General features: G+C 45.8%; 2 protein-coding genes across 3 annotated transcripts in view; one reads left to right on the forward strand and one right to left on the reverse strand.

Annotated features, from left to right (window-relative positions):
* Nucleotides 1-5,965, forward strand: part of LOC132467377 (procathepsin L-like) — an 11,297-nt gene extending 5,332 nt beyond the window's left edge. The window contains exons 5-8 of the mRNA XM_060064624.1: nt 914-1,138; nt 3,961-4,126; nt 4,457-4,559; nt 5,071-5,965. Coding sequence (XP_059920607.1) covers nt 914-1,138; nt 3,961-4,126; nt 4,457-4,559; nt 5,071-5,185 — 609 coding nt within the window. The 3' untranslated portion in view covers nt 5,186-5,965. The remainder of the gene's footprint in view (nt 1-913; nt 1,139-3,960; nt 4,127-4,456; nt 4,560-5,070) is intronic.
* Nucleotides 5,966-6,874: 909 nt separating this feature from the next.
* onecutl (one cut domain, family member, like) overlaps nt 6,875-15,000 on the reverse strand; it is a 23,719-nt gene continuing 15,593 nt past the window's right edge. For both annotated transcript variants that reach the window (XM_060064627.1, XM_060064626.1), the window contains exon 4: nt 6,875-10,620. In XM_060064627.1, coding sequence (XP_059920610.1) covers nt 10,310-10,620 — 311 coding nt within the window. In that variant the 3' untranslated portion in view covers nt 6,875-10,309. The remainder of the gene's footprint in view (nt 10,621-15,000) is intronic.

A 15,000-nucleotide genomic window follows, 5' to 3' on the forward strand; every position in this document is an offset into this window, starting at 1 on the left:
CAAACTTCTTATTTTAAAGGTCCAATGAATTGAGTAGCATCTAGCGGTGAGATTGCAGAATGCAAAAAACAGACCCCCCCCCCCCCCCCCCTCCCTTTCCAACGACTAGGGTGGCCTGTATTGTGTAAGGTGCTCAATCGGGTAGATTTTATATATTATATTTCATAGTCACCATGGACACTGTACATGCTTTAGGACATTGCAGAGGCCATCATCTATTGACATTTTCTCTACACACGGTCCTCTCTTCGCTACACTATTTAACATGTGGATTATAAAGTCTGCGGCCAGCGGTCAATGTCGCTAGTGCGTCCAAGTGATGGTTAGCTTCTCGGACACTTTAGTATCAATACATGGTGTGGCTGGATGTGTGGAGCGCCGTCTTTCCAGCGGATGTTGATGGCGCACCAGAGATAGTGTTAAACTTCTTACTTATAGTATAACGCCAGAGTGTGTGGCAAGTTTCATACATATCATAAAGCATAACATTGGCGGTACTAAAACATTATTGTTCGTAGCCATGAGGACAACACGCCTCCCTCCTTCCTGGAACTGTTAGCCCAAAAATCACTCTTTTAATTTAATTTAACAGACGTTGTATCTAGAGCCATTTTTTCCTTCTGGGCTACTGTAGGAAAATGGTCTTGCAACATGGCATCACCCATGAGGGAGGACCAGATCCCTTTGTAGATCCTCCTAAAATAGCGAAAACACATCTGATGTTTTTTTTCATGGGATTACACACAAACTCAAACATAATTAGGAATCTTTCTGCCAAGTCCGTTCGCTGAATGCCACTGAATTCTACACACGGCAACTTTTAACGTGTTTCTACAAAGGGCATCGTGAAGGTTACAAAGGGCTTACCCTACAAATCCTGGCTCCATCTCCCCCCCCCCCCCCCCCCATGCAGTACTTGTGCGGGTCCTGCTGGGCCTTCAGTGCTGTGGGGGCCCTGGAGGGCCAGCTGGCCAAGACCACCGGGAAGCTGGTGGACCTAAGCCCTCAGAACCTGGTGGACTGCTCCGGCCGCTTCGGGAACCACGGCTGCTTGGGGGGCAGCATGCACCAGGCCTTCCGCTACGTCATCGCCAACGAGGGGATAGACTCTGAGGAGGCCTACCCCTACCGGGCCAAAGAAGTGAGTGGGCAGTGGGGGTCTACCTCTATAGGGTAGAGGTGAGGACCAGTCTACCTCTATAGGGTAGAGGAGGACCGGTCTACCTCTATAGGGTAGAGGTGAGGACCAGTCTACCTCTATAGGGTAGAGGAGGACCGGTCTACCTCTATAGGGTAGAGGAGGACCGGTCTACCTCTATAGGGTAGAGGGGAGGACCAGTCTACCTCTATAGGGTAGAAGGGAGGACCAGTCTACCTCTATAGGGTAGAGGAGGACCGGTCTACCTCTATAGGGTAGAGGTGAGGACCAGTCTACCTCTATAGCATTGGTTCTCAAAGTGCGGCCCGCGGGCCAATGGCGGCCCGCGGAATCATTCCTGGCGGCCCGCAATGACATACATAATTATGTAAGTTATAAAAAAAAAAAAAGAAAAAAAAAAACTTTTTATTTTTATTTTTTTTAGCAATATTAATTTAAACAAATATAAATAAATATAAAGAGAAAATTCGACTCTCTCTAGCTTTCAATTAAATCCTTTTACATTTTTTAGTTTTAATCCGGCTGTACATTACTTTGAAAGGGTGAACCTCAGTTTCATGATTTAGACCTCACTTGACTTCACTCCCAGAGGTCCACGGTGCGGGTGCAATGTTTTTTCACCACTGGGATGCTGACGGCGTTTCCCGCCAACATTTTTTTTCCTTTGGCGGCCCTCAGTCAAATTTTGGGTTCCTAAATTGGCCCTCAGTTGTCAAAACTTTGAGAACCCCTGCTCTATAGGGTAGAGGAGGACCGGTCTACCTCTATAGGGTAGGAGGACCGGTCTACCTCTATAGGGTAGAGGAGGACCGGTCTACCTCTATAGGGTAGAGGGGAGGACCAGTCTACCTCTATAGGGTAGAGGGGAGGACCAGTCTACCTCTATAGGGTAGAGGTGAGGACCAGTCTACCTCTATAGGGTAGAGGGGAGTACCAGTCTACCTCTATAGGGTAGAGGTGAGGACCAGTCTACCTCTATAGGGTAGAGGAGGACCGGTCTACCTCTATAGGGTAGAGGAGGACCGGTCTACCTCTATAGGGTAGAGGAGGACCGGTCTACCTCTATAGGGTAGAGGAGGACCGGTCTACCTCTATAGGGTAGAGGAGGACCGGTCTACCTCTATAGGGTAAAGGAGGACCAGTCTACCTCTATAGGGTAGAGGGGAGGACCGGTCTACCTCTATAGGGTAGAGGAGGACCGGTCTACCTCTATAGGGTAGAGGAGGACCGGTCTACCTCTATAGGGTAGAGGGGAGGACTGGTCTACCTCTATAGGGTAGAGGAGGACCAGTCTACCTCTATAGGGTAGAGGAGGACCAGTCTACCTCTATAGGGTAGAGGAGGACCAGTCTACCTCTATAGGGTAGAGGAGGACCAGTCTACCTCTATAGGGTAGAGGAGGACCAGTCTACCTCTATAGGGTAGAGGGGAGGACCAGTCTACCTCTATAGGGTAGAGGAGGACCAGTCTACCTCTATTGGGTAGAGGTGAGGACCAGCCTACCGCTACCAAGCAGTGCTTAAAACCAGTGTCTGGCGGGTGCTTTTATCCAAAGCCAATCGGAATGAATTTGGTTAGGTACAGGTCATTCCTGAGGAGCGAGGGGTAAGGGTGCCTGCATGTAGACTGGCGTTGGGTTAAAACCAATAACCTTTCGGCTTGGAGTCAATCAACCCTAACCAATAGTCTATCTTGCCCACAAGGTGGAATGAGGAAAACAATGGAAAAACTAACTAGTCCTATACATCGACTTCAGTAGAAGCTAGTAGGGTATGACCTGCACTACCAGTGAGGGGTATAAGGTTGACCATCTGAATGAATGTCAGTTTCAAAGCCGGGTATATTCAGGCTGACTACATAACAAGACACCAACTATTATACGTCTATCAGCTCAGAGACACCATTAACCTTCATCTGCCCTGTTAGAAATGGTTAGAAACATACACGGTTAGACATTTCATAATAGTCGAGGATAAGGTATGGGTTTCTGTGGGTTTATGTTAAAATTATAGATGGTTAAGGTTTTTGATTTATGTTGTGTTTTCTTGAAGATTATTGATTGTTAACTTTATGGTGTGTGTGTGTGTGTGTGTGTGTGTGTGTGTGTGTGTGTGTGTGTGTGTGTGTGTGTGTGTGTGTGTGTGTGTGTGTGTGTGTGTGTGTGTGTGTGTGTGTGTGTGTGTGTGTGTGAGAGAGTGTTTGCACATGTGTGTGTGTGGTCAAGGTCAGGGTAACCATCAGGCAGACAGTATTGATTAGGCAGACCTTATTGATTGGCTAGACATATTTCCATCATTGTTCCTGCTTGCCTGGGGCCTTTCCGGCCAGCCATGGGCTTTGCTAGTCCAACATCACGTCCCAGATAGCTCCAACTTGAGCTCTTCCCAATTTAGAAATGCTGGTTTTGTATGAGGTTTGGGAGAGAGAGATAAATAAATAAATATACATGGTCATAAATGTACACCTAATGTGCATGGATATAGGAAGCCATGTATTTCTTTTTAGAAAAATCTGCTAGAATTATCAATTGTCTGTATATATGTAATAATTTAATGTATGCTATTTCTTTTTGTCTTTTTTTTGTATGCGCATTTCATAAGCTATTACTAACAATGCTTCTCTATAGCTGCCTATGGTATGCTATAACTGGCCATGCTATGCTATAACTGACCAAGCTAAACTACAGCTGACGACGCTGAAGCTATAGCTGAACACAAGTACAACTTGCTAAGCTATAACTAGTCATGCTAAGCTATAGCTGACAATGCTAAGCTATAACTGACTGTGTCTCCTCCCCCCAGGGTCAACAGTGCATGTACACCGCGGCGTCCCGCGCAGCTAACTGTTCCGGCTACATGATCCTGCCACAGGGCAGAGAGGAGTTGCTGCAGCGCGCCGTGGCACTCGTGGGACCCATCTCCGTAGCGATCGACGCCTCCCAACAGAAATTTGCTTTCTACGAGAGCGGTAATGGAACTCTCCCCAGGGGTCCATGTTGAAATGTCCCCAGCACAGATTTTAACAATGAGAAGACCGATGTTTGTGTTTCAATGTTTGTGTGTGTCATTGCATCGGTAAAATGATGGTTGCATGAAGTTTTATAATCATATAGAATAACTATGTAGAACTTATATAAAAGATTCCATCATTTTTATCTGATTGATTTGACATTACATTAAAATAAGTAGCAAAACTGTATTATTTTGAGAGGAAATAATTTTTGATTTGATTTTTCCATGACTTGCATATCAGTCTTTAGGCAGACAACAAACAGATAACGGGGTGCTGTTGTTTCAGGGGTGTACAACGAGCCGACGTGCACCCAGAAGGTGAACCACGGGGTGCTGGTGGTTGGCTACGGGACGCAGGACGGCCAGGAGTACTGGCTGGTGAAGAACAGGTGTTTCTCTCACACACACACACACACACACACACACACACACACACACACACACACACACACACACACACACACACACACACACACACACACAGCTTGCCATCTGTTGCCCTGCTGTGCATTCAAAGCGCAGCGGAGGACAGTGAGGTAGTAAAGCCACCATATCAATTAAGGCTCCATGTAATTGCAATTTAGCTTACACCTTTAACTCATATCTGTACTGTACAATTCTTTATTTTAAAGGGTTGTTATTTTCGATGACATTACGCTTATTTATTTATATTATTTATTATTTTCTCTATGAATAAAGTTCATTATTCATGTTATTCTTATTAATAAAACATTTTAGAGAGTTAACGTTTTGGACTACTAGCCGCTCTGTGTCCTGTATTCCTCGTTTGAGATCGATATCTTATGTTGCATTTTCTGTATTCATGTTGCACATTATATTCTTAACGATAGATACAATATAACAATATAATGGTGTCAAATGTTCTGCTCTCTCTCACAGTTGGGGAAAAGGCTTTGGAGAAAAGGGGTACATCCGAATGTCTCGTAACCAGGGCAACCAGTGTGGCATCGCTGTGTACTGCTCCTTCCCCATTATGAACAAAGAAACAAACTAAATGGTTTTGTGTTAGCTTAGCATGCTTCCTAAGGAGCATTTATTTTTAAACGTTTCTTTTTCCAGTTAAAATGTTGCACTCTAAAGTTTACAGTGTGGAGGTTTTAAAATCAAATAATTCTAGATACTTTTTTATAATTATACGTGATCCATAAACATTTCTAACGATGTCAAATTCAATTCTATAACCGTGTTTGCCTTGCCAAATGTTATTTGATTCCATGCGGACTCGTGTCAGTTCAACTTTGCGTGACCGTGCATGGATTATTGTGAATAATAATGTCTGCATGTATGTGGATATTTGCTCCTTGATGTAAATGTGTATCTATGCAAATAACGTTTGTGAGCGTGTGGGTGAGATGGCCTCCGTGGACGTGCACTGTGAAAACAACACATAGCCTACAAGACGTCCAGTGATGCCCACAGTGCATGTATCTGGTTGTAGTTTGAACAAAAGTAAACAAACCAAACAGTGATTGGGTTACAAATGAGTCATTTTTTATTTATTTTTTTAGTGCAACATCACAACAAACAATTTTCACATGAGGTATTCAAAGGGCTTTTCTTTAGTTGCTGATACAAAATGTCCCACCATGATTGACGTTTAAAGTGTTGTGTATCTTTTCTTTTTCTTTTTTTTTTAAAGCCTTTGGTTTGGTTAGCCACATTCATAGGTAAGTCTATAACACATGGACGAGAAAGATCACATTTAGCATGGTGGGTGGAGTCGGAGTTGAGGAAACTCAGGACTTAGTCAAATATAATATTTCCCTCAACTCTTTCCCGTTTAAAGCTTTTTGTATGGATTTCAGTAATTATTTTTCCTACTTACAACAGTGGGATTGAAACAGTATTCAACTACACTAAACACCTTGGAGAAAAGAGGGTGGGAGGGGGGGGGTGGAGGGTGGGGGGGGTGGAGGGGGAGGGGGTTACTTGGGAACAGCTTGGTTTACAAATGTGGAAAAATAGCCTTTGTCTCCTCTGACCTTTCTATCGGGGGGAGGTGGGGGGGGAGGGTATTTGATTATTGGGCTTTTCTGTTACAGCAAGTCACATGATTCAGAATTTTTTTCGGAAACAAGGATTAGGCAACGTTGATTACAGCAAGATCCTCCTTGCTTGGATTGTCACCTCCTTTTTTTTGGTCTTGAGGATGATTTTCATATATTTATTTACATACAGAACATGGATAAATATGACACTCTAGCATACTGGAGTTTTAGCTTTGGCTGGACAGAGGCCCATCTGGGGCCTCAAACGACAGATTGATTCCAGCACATTTGGTTTTTGAAGGAATGGAGAAGAGACAGCTGGACATATAGAATAGATAGGATAGATAAGATAGATAGATGACGTAGATAGACAGACACCCTGAAAGGATGGAAATCTTTGGTTAAGGAACATTGTTGCCACACAACATCTCACAGTTGAGGTAGATGGGTAAAGTCTTCATGTACACTCGGGGAGGGGGGGGGGGGGGGGTGGACAATTCGGGTAAACACTAAAGGGGTTCACAGAGTCAAAAAAAGACTTTTATCCACAGACACTGCCTCATGTCAGTTTCTCAGTTCCAGTTTGACGTAATACTGTTAGATAATGCGACGTAGACACGTGGCATTAGGAAAGCTAAACCCGCGGTGCTTTTTGGATTTCTCTGAGCGCAACGTTAGCTTTGATAGGAAACTGCTAAAAGTACCCATGAAACAACAATGATTCAGCAGTTACCCATCAATCTTTGGTTTTAATTCGAACTGTTTTTTTTTTGGTTTTTACCTTTTTACAAAAAAAAAGTTTATTTCTGAAAGTAAACGCTAGCTTCTATTATTACTATTTTTTATCATTTTTGAGCTTCCTTTGCAAAGCGCCGTGACGATGTTTCAGGGTTCAGGGTCCACACTGGGGGGCGCCAGAGGCTAGAATATCCGCAGATCGCCTGCGGCGGAAGGCCTACTTAATTTCCTCCTCCTGTCCTTCGGAAGGGAAGAGGGCTCCCCCGGTTGACGCAGAACAGAAGGTCGTTCGCTAGGCCTAAATATAGTCGAACCTCTGTCTCGCCTGTCCTTTGACACTAGTATACACTCACGGTGGTGGGCCCCAGTCTAGAGACCAGCCTACATGCTTCACTGTTTTTTCCGCCCTCTCATCTTTCTTCTTTTTATTTCCCTGCTAACGGACTCCACCCTGCATCCTCACCTCCACCCCCGCCCTTCCTCCCCCTTTCTCGCTCTCAGCATGCGTACAATTGTTGCTCATTAAAGTTTCATTCAGCTCCATGCTGCTCCTGATCCACCCCTCCCACTGCCAATTCCACATGATTCAGCCTGCTCTCTGATCTCTCCCCACGCCCTGTCGACCACCCCCCCCGCCCCACTCCTAAAGCCCACAGGTCTGTCCGAGAGCAGACCCCAGACCCCTGAACAGATACCCGGTAGAGGAGACGGGAGGATAAAAAAAACAAAACAAAAAAATCCCTAAGAAAACCCTTCCCTTTGAAGTGTGCGGAAAAAAGTCGATGACCTCTTTCATGACCGCACGTCTTTCAAGTGCACGCTGTGAGACAGGGGGGAGGCGGGGGGGGGGGGGCCGGGTGGAGGTGGGTGGGGTGTTAAAGATGCAGAAGTGGACCGTCTCAGACAGCGTTTACCGGGGGCTGCTTCCCTTGTCTAGAACAACGTCACTAGGAGAACAGCGCCCACGCAACAGAATAATCAGCTATCACCGGCACTGAAGGTCTGAGGAGACACCCCGTACCCTCCAAGCCCCCTTCCTCGCTATCCCACCTCCCATACAACTGAGGACCCCTAACCCCTCTGGAGCGGTGTGGAACTGAGGCAACTGGCAGGAGTCTTTGGCAGGTGAAAAACGGTACGAAACAGTGCGGGGGGAACAGTACGATCGCCCCGTCTGCCCTGCATCACTGGGGACACGGGGTGGGGGGCCGGGGGTGACAGGGAGAGTCAGGGGGCCTTCCATGCAGTCCCCCGGGCGGACACCCAGTGCGTTGCGTTAACATGTGGTCAGGGGCCCCTCAAGGACCTACAGACTTGGAGCGGGGGCCCCCATGTGCCCCTTTGCGCTTCTGGGCCTATGGGTGTCACATTGTTATCGCTAGTAGTATTTAAAAGGATCATAATTATTATTATAATTATTCATATTCATATCATTATTACAACATTCAAACAGGCTTTGGCCGTGGATTTCAGGAGCAGACCACAGAGACAAACTAGAGGAATCCCCCGAACGCAACAGAAGAGGCCAGGCCTAGGGGCCGGGGAGATGGAGACATACGCAACACCAGCGGTGGGGTTGGGGGGAGAACAAAGGGGCAGGGTTCAGTACATTCAGGGAGGACAATCTTCATCTTTGGTATTATGATGGGAGCCTACAGCTAAAAGTGCCCATCAGAAAAAAGTCTTTAGTTTCACACAGGACATAGAAAGCATCATTAAATAAATACTTACAGTATATAGATAGAATAAATAAATAGGCAAATAAATAGAGAGAGGAAAGTAAAACGAGGGAAATCAAAAATATAAATCAATAAATACACAAATGCAGTAATAAATAGTTTGATCAGATCAGCAGTTGCATTTAAAACCTTCTTGTTCCAATTGAAGTATTGGCTATGAGGAGGGACATGAAAGCCCTTCCTCTGTGGACCAAAAATGACCTTGTACGTCAGCAGGGCCGGAACAACTGCCCCGCACTTCCAACGTGTTTCTATAAATAGAGCGATGTGCTTGAAATCTGTACAAAAGGGCTGAAAGAATTACAATCCTCCATTTTTCTAGACATCTGATAGATAAAAAAAGAAAAGGAAAAGATCTTTGCGATGTTGGAACTGTTTTGTGTTCAGTTGTTTGAAAATAGATGAGTGGAAAAATACTAAAACTTCAATATAGATTGTGTCTGGTGGATGCCTCTTTCACTTTGGCGTCTATCTTTTTGTTGTTGTTTTGTTCGTCTTGGGGTTTTTAGGGGTTTTTCTTGAAAGTCAGAAATGGCTGTGGAGCTTTTGTTTGGGAAGCTCTGTGTCTTGAATTTCGATGGTTGCTCCAACACATCTCGGTTTTTCTGCTCCCCGTGTTTGCCTTATTGATTCTGTCTTGGCCCTACAGTGAGGTGCGCTGCACATTCTCCCCTTGAAAAACGCCGATTTATTCAAGGCGCAACCATCTTCAGTGGAGTAGTGCAGGACGCTGGAGGTTCTGGCCAGTGGTAAATGATTGACAACGGGGAGGGGTCAATGAAAGACCTCTCCCAAAACAAGGTCCATAGTCCTGTGAACCATTACCATGGAAACACCCGCTAAAGAAAGTGGAAAAGGCTACCAAAAGTTATTCAGGAAAACAAACTGAAAACGGAAAATGTGACAGTTGGTAAAATAATAAGTGCCGCTTTTTTTTCTCTTGTTCACCTTGATTCTTGAGAGAAAAATCGGGGGGCATGAAAACACGTTGGATGGTAAGACTGGTCACAAGGGAATTGAGAGCACACTGATTCAGAATACACGACGTCCCTCCAAATGTGAGTGGGCCTCTGCCTCTTGATTGTTCACGTTTGGAGAGAGAGAGAGAGAGAGAGATGACTCGCAGACTCTGAGGTTTACGCGGCCCCCCCCCCAAAAGAAAAATATGCTTCCTCCTGATTCATAATACCCTCATCATCATCATCATCATCGTCATCATCATCTCTATTCTACAGCATCGGAAAGTAAAAAAATCGAAAACGCAATGAGATAGATGTCCACGACAGGGTGTGACTCTTCTCATCAAAGTCAAAGATCAAACATGGCACCCTTTGACTGTACAAAGCAAGACCTCCCGTGTCCTGCGATCATCATCCTCCTCCTCCTCCTCCTCTTAGGCATCGCACCCCCTTTTCATTCCAAAGGGGGTGCGATATCGAACTTTGGTTTCAGGAAAAAGCGTCAAAGTACTTCTTCGTCTTCGTAAAAAATAAATAAATGAACGCCGTCGCTCCGTCTAATAACGAGGAGAACATTGCAATCACGGCCGATCCCTGCCCGGACCGGTCAATGTGACCTCCACCTTTACTTGCTCTAACGCACTCCACCGCCTCCGTCTCCTCCACCTCCTCTCCCCACCTCCTCTCCTCCTCCTCAGGCGGTGCTGCAGGACACGGCGGAGGAGGAGACGCTGGAGCCGGAGGAGCCCGTGGAGGACGGGCGGCCCTCGTCGGCCCACTTGTTGAGGTTGCGGCGCCGGGCGTTCATGAAGAAGTTGCTGACGGTGGACAGCTCCAGGCCCAGCTGCTGGGAGATGGTGATCTGCAGGTCCTTGGCCGGCCGGTGGTTCTCCCTGAAGATGGCCAGCAGCGTGCGTCTCTGGAGGTCAGTGAACACCAGCCGGGTGCGCTTGGGCCCCTGGTTCCGCTCCAGCTTGCTCTGCTCCTGCTCCTTCCGCTTGCATGCTGTGGGAGAACACACACAGACACATGCACAAGCACACATGCACACACGCACACACACACACGCACACACACACACACACACACACACACACACACACACACACACACACACACACACACACACACACACACACACACACACACACACAGACACACGGAGACGCACAGAGACACACACAGAAGAGATTGAGAATTAGTATTCATAAATATAGTTGGTAAAAGAAGATAAATTGTACTAAAACGTTGCTATATATCTGGTGCACGTATTTTATTTTTCAACTATAGATATATTTTCCTTCCATTTGTTTCTCTTTTTGTCTTAGATTAATAATCCCAGATGGTAAATGTGGGTGTGTCGCAGCAGAAGACAGGACAGTATTTAGAATGAGAAAGGATTAAGAAAGGATAAAAATGGAGCTAAATTATTTGAAGCTCTGTTTTTTTAATTTGGATGGTTGCTCCATTTCCATGGCGATTCAATAAATAATGAAATAAATGAGAAGGAATGAGACAGGAAAGAAGGAGTACAAGGTAGCAGAATTTAGCGAACAGAGTGTGGAGCCAGGGCTAACTAGGACAAATGGATTAGTTGTGAGAAAGTGGATTTGTTGAGAGAAAACAGATTAGCTAAGCAAGTTTGATTAGCTAAAAGAGACAAATCAGCACTGCTTGTTTGGGGGGGGAATGAAGATGTTCAGTCACACACCTGCTGTTGCATAGAGCCCTAAAATGGCTGTTTAGAGCCCTAACGTTATCCATCTCTCTATCCATGTATCTATCTCAATTCTGGTTTGTAACATAGACAATTCTATCTTTAATATCTATCTGTCTATTTATGCATGTATGTATGTATGTATGTATGTATGTATGTATGTATGTATGTATGTATGTATGTATGTATGTATGTATGTATGTATGTATGTATGTATGTATGTATGTATGTACGTACGTACGTACGGACGGATCTATCTATCTATCTATCTATCTATCTATCTATCTATCTATCTATCTATCTATCTATCTATCTATCTATCTATCTATCTATCTATCTATCTATCTATCTATCTATCTATCTATCTATCTATCTATCTATCTATCTATCTATCTATCTATCTATCTATCTAAATTTTGGTTTGTGACATAGGAAATTATGGATTTCCTTTTAATTTATATAAAATATTCAGAGATAACTCATCTACAGGATGAAATTATTCTCAGAAAATAATACAATTCCAAAGTTGAATCAACAGCGTTAATTATGGAATAATAAAAAAATATATAGGATAATCAACTAAGGATATCATAAATTAGGATTTCCTAATATCTTCATAAGCTTTTAATTCTCATCGTAAATGTGCCAAAGTTTGAAAAATGGAAACAAAGACCAAACAAAGACCTCTTTCTGTGTAACATCTTATCGGGTATAAACCAGCTGATAAAAGCACGGTTTAGCTTTTACACTTTTCAGTATTTTACTTAACACATCCATGATCCTACACAAGATAGCTCTCTATTCCTCCAGCAAACAGCTCAAACCAACCACTACTCAAGGCCCAGACCTTCCCCTGAGTGCGTATTCATATTCCACTTAATGTTCCTGACCAAGCAGTGCGATAATGGAAAACATGTTTACACGGTGCAACGCTGCCAAGCTACTTTCCAAATTACACAATCGTAGCATCAGAGGAGGAGATGCAAGAAACAAACCCACAAAACACTCTGTTGTACTTCTGTTGTCTGTTGTGTTGGGGAGAGGAAATGTAGATGTGAGGCAGTGTGAGGAGATGGACTCTGTGGTGTATTCACCGTGTTGTGATCTGTAGACCCCTCTGACCTCCAGCGCACTGTAACTCTGTGTTGACAGCCTCTACAACACGCAACCTCTGCCTTTGTGTTGGAGCTGAACCCAACAGCACCCCATCTCTCACTCTGTCTCTGCCTCTCTCTCTTTCTCTCTCTCCATCTATCACTCTGTCTCTTCCCCTCTCTCCATTTCTCCCTGTGTTTGCCTGCCTCTCTCTCTCTCTCTTTCCATCACACTCTGTCTCTGCCTCTCTCTCTTCTCTCCATCTTTCACTCTGTGACTCTACCGTACTCTCTGTCTCTCCATCTCTCACTCGTGTCTCCGTCCCTCTCTCTCTCCACTGCTCACTCTGCATCTCTGCCTCTCCTTCTTCCTTTCTCTCCTCTATCCATCTTTTCCCTTATGCTCTTTAGATATATTTCTCCCTCTCTCTTTCCCTCTGACTGTCAATCTCTTGGTCTTTCTCTCTCTGTATTTTCTCTCTCCCTCTCGTCTCTCTGTCTCCCTCCCTCCTCCTCTCTCTCTGTCTCTCTGTCTCTGTGTCTCCCGGTCTCTCTCTTACCTCTTTGACCAAAGGGGCCGGATTAGTTTTTCATGAAAGTAATTTACATGTTGTGGTGGCACTAAGCAATAATCACTTAAGGGTGAACTCATTTATTTTCTATTAAGTGATTGGGGGTGGGGGGGGTGGGGGGTACGTCAATAGTGAGTGAAACAAGCAGCGTCGGCATAGCCCCGGGTGTTCTGAGGCTCTAAGTGGACTCCCAACATATTTGGGCGAGTCGCGTAATTACCTAAATGCACACTTTTAAGAGGTTTCGGTCTGCAGACGGCTCGCCTGCTGGGACGCGTTTTTTTTTTCTGCTGATGCCATCAAATGTGTCTTTGGATGTAAGAGCCGGGAGAGATGGGCGCGCCACCGCCACGTGCACCAAGCACACACGCACACACACACACACACACACATACACACACACACACACACACACATACACACACACACACACACACATACACACACACACACACACACACAAACACAGATATACACACACGCAGACACATACACACACACACACACACACACACACACACAAACACACATATACACTCACAGAATGTGAAACAAATGCACTCCAATTGACACACCCGCACGCACACACAAATTGCCTCACAGCCAAGTGGAATGTAGGCACTCTCGAAAACGAACAAACACACACGGTTGAGAATGAAAATCAACACACACTTAAACACACCAACACACAGGTCACCAGAGACACACGTTGGAGGATAAACACTGACACACACACAATTAGACAAAGACACTCCAATGCACACACACACAATCACACACACACACACACACACACACACACACACACACAAACACACGCACACATACACACGCACACTTAACACATGTACCACTTACTACCAACTCGGCATATAAGATGGTCTTTGCTCTTTAGACATTCAATTGATTGGCTTATATCTCCCTATTGTGAAGCAGCTCACACACACACACACACACACACACACACACACACACACACACACACCATGCGCTGCGTGCTGATGGTGGTGTTTGCCGTATGACTGGCACTTCACTATGAAAGGCAGCAGCATGGAGCAGCTCTCATTAGCCGAGCACTTGAGGAATAGGCCTGACCTTACTGCCGTTCTCGTCTCATCACCGGCATGACAACCTCAGCACCACAGGATCCCAGCAGACGGAAGAAGAAGAAGGAACTACCTCCACAACTGGGCTTTTCGCAGCCGTGAAATATTAATTGTGTGCTTGTGAATGAATAAATTGTGTTGGTGGACGATCCCCTCCGGATTGGTACGTGAAGGAAATGTTTTGGACTGCTCAGATCTGCTGGCGTCGCCGGGGGAAGATACCGGGGTGTGTGTGTGTGTGCGCGAGTGCGATTGTTTTGTGTGCGCGTGGTGTAGGTGGATCAACGTCGGTTTGTTTTGCATTTCTGAGCGTTATCGAACCCTGCCTCGTTAAAAACCCCAGAAGTGTCAGATAACATGTCAACATTATACCGTATCTTTATTTATACATGAAATGTCTGCACAGGCCGCTGTTGGATGAATATACATGGAGGTGTATATGTGTGTGTGTAATGCACGGGCCCACCAGCCAATAGGACGGCACGGCGCCGGGCCCATGTCATAACGACAACGTCGACATGCTAGCAGGGTAGTTAGCCCGCTGTAGGGCTCCCTTGAAGCAAGGATTTATGGGTAGTTAGAGAAGTCGTGGGGATCCTCAGTGCCCCCCCCCCCCCCCCCCCCCCCCACCCCCAAAAGCCCCAACCTCCCATCTCAATCCACAGTGGTGGCGGAGGCGGGGGAGGCGGGGGAGGCGGTGGCGGCTGAGGGGCGGCCATATTGCTCCTCCACCATTAACTAAATGCATCCGTGTGGCGTAATCACGTCGTGTAAGAGGCTCGCAATTACCGCGCCATAAATCGGCGGGTGGGTTGCACCCCCCCAGCCCCCCCAAACCCCCCGTCCCCCGTCCCCCGTCCCCCCGGTCCCCCCCTGCGCCAAGCTGGGCGCCGCCT

The sequence above is a fragment of the Gadus macrocephalus genome, chromosome 11, assembly GCF_031168955.1.
Source record: "Gadus macrocephalus chromosome 11, ASM3116895v1".
NCBI classification, from domain to species: domain Eukaryota; kingdom Metazoa; phylum Chordata; class Actinopteri; order Gadiformes; family Gadidae; genus Gadus; species Gadus macrocephalus.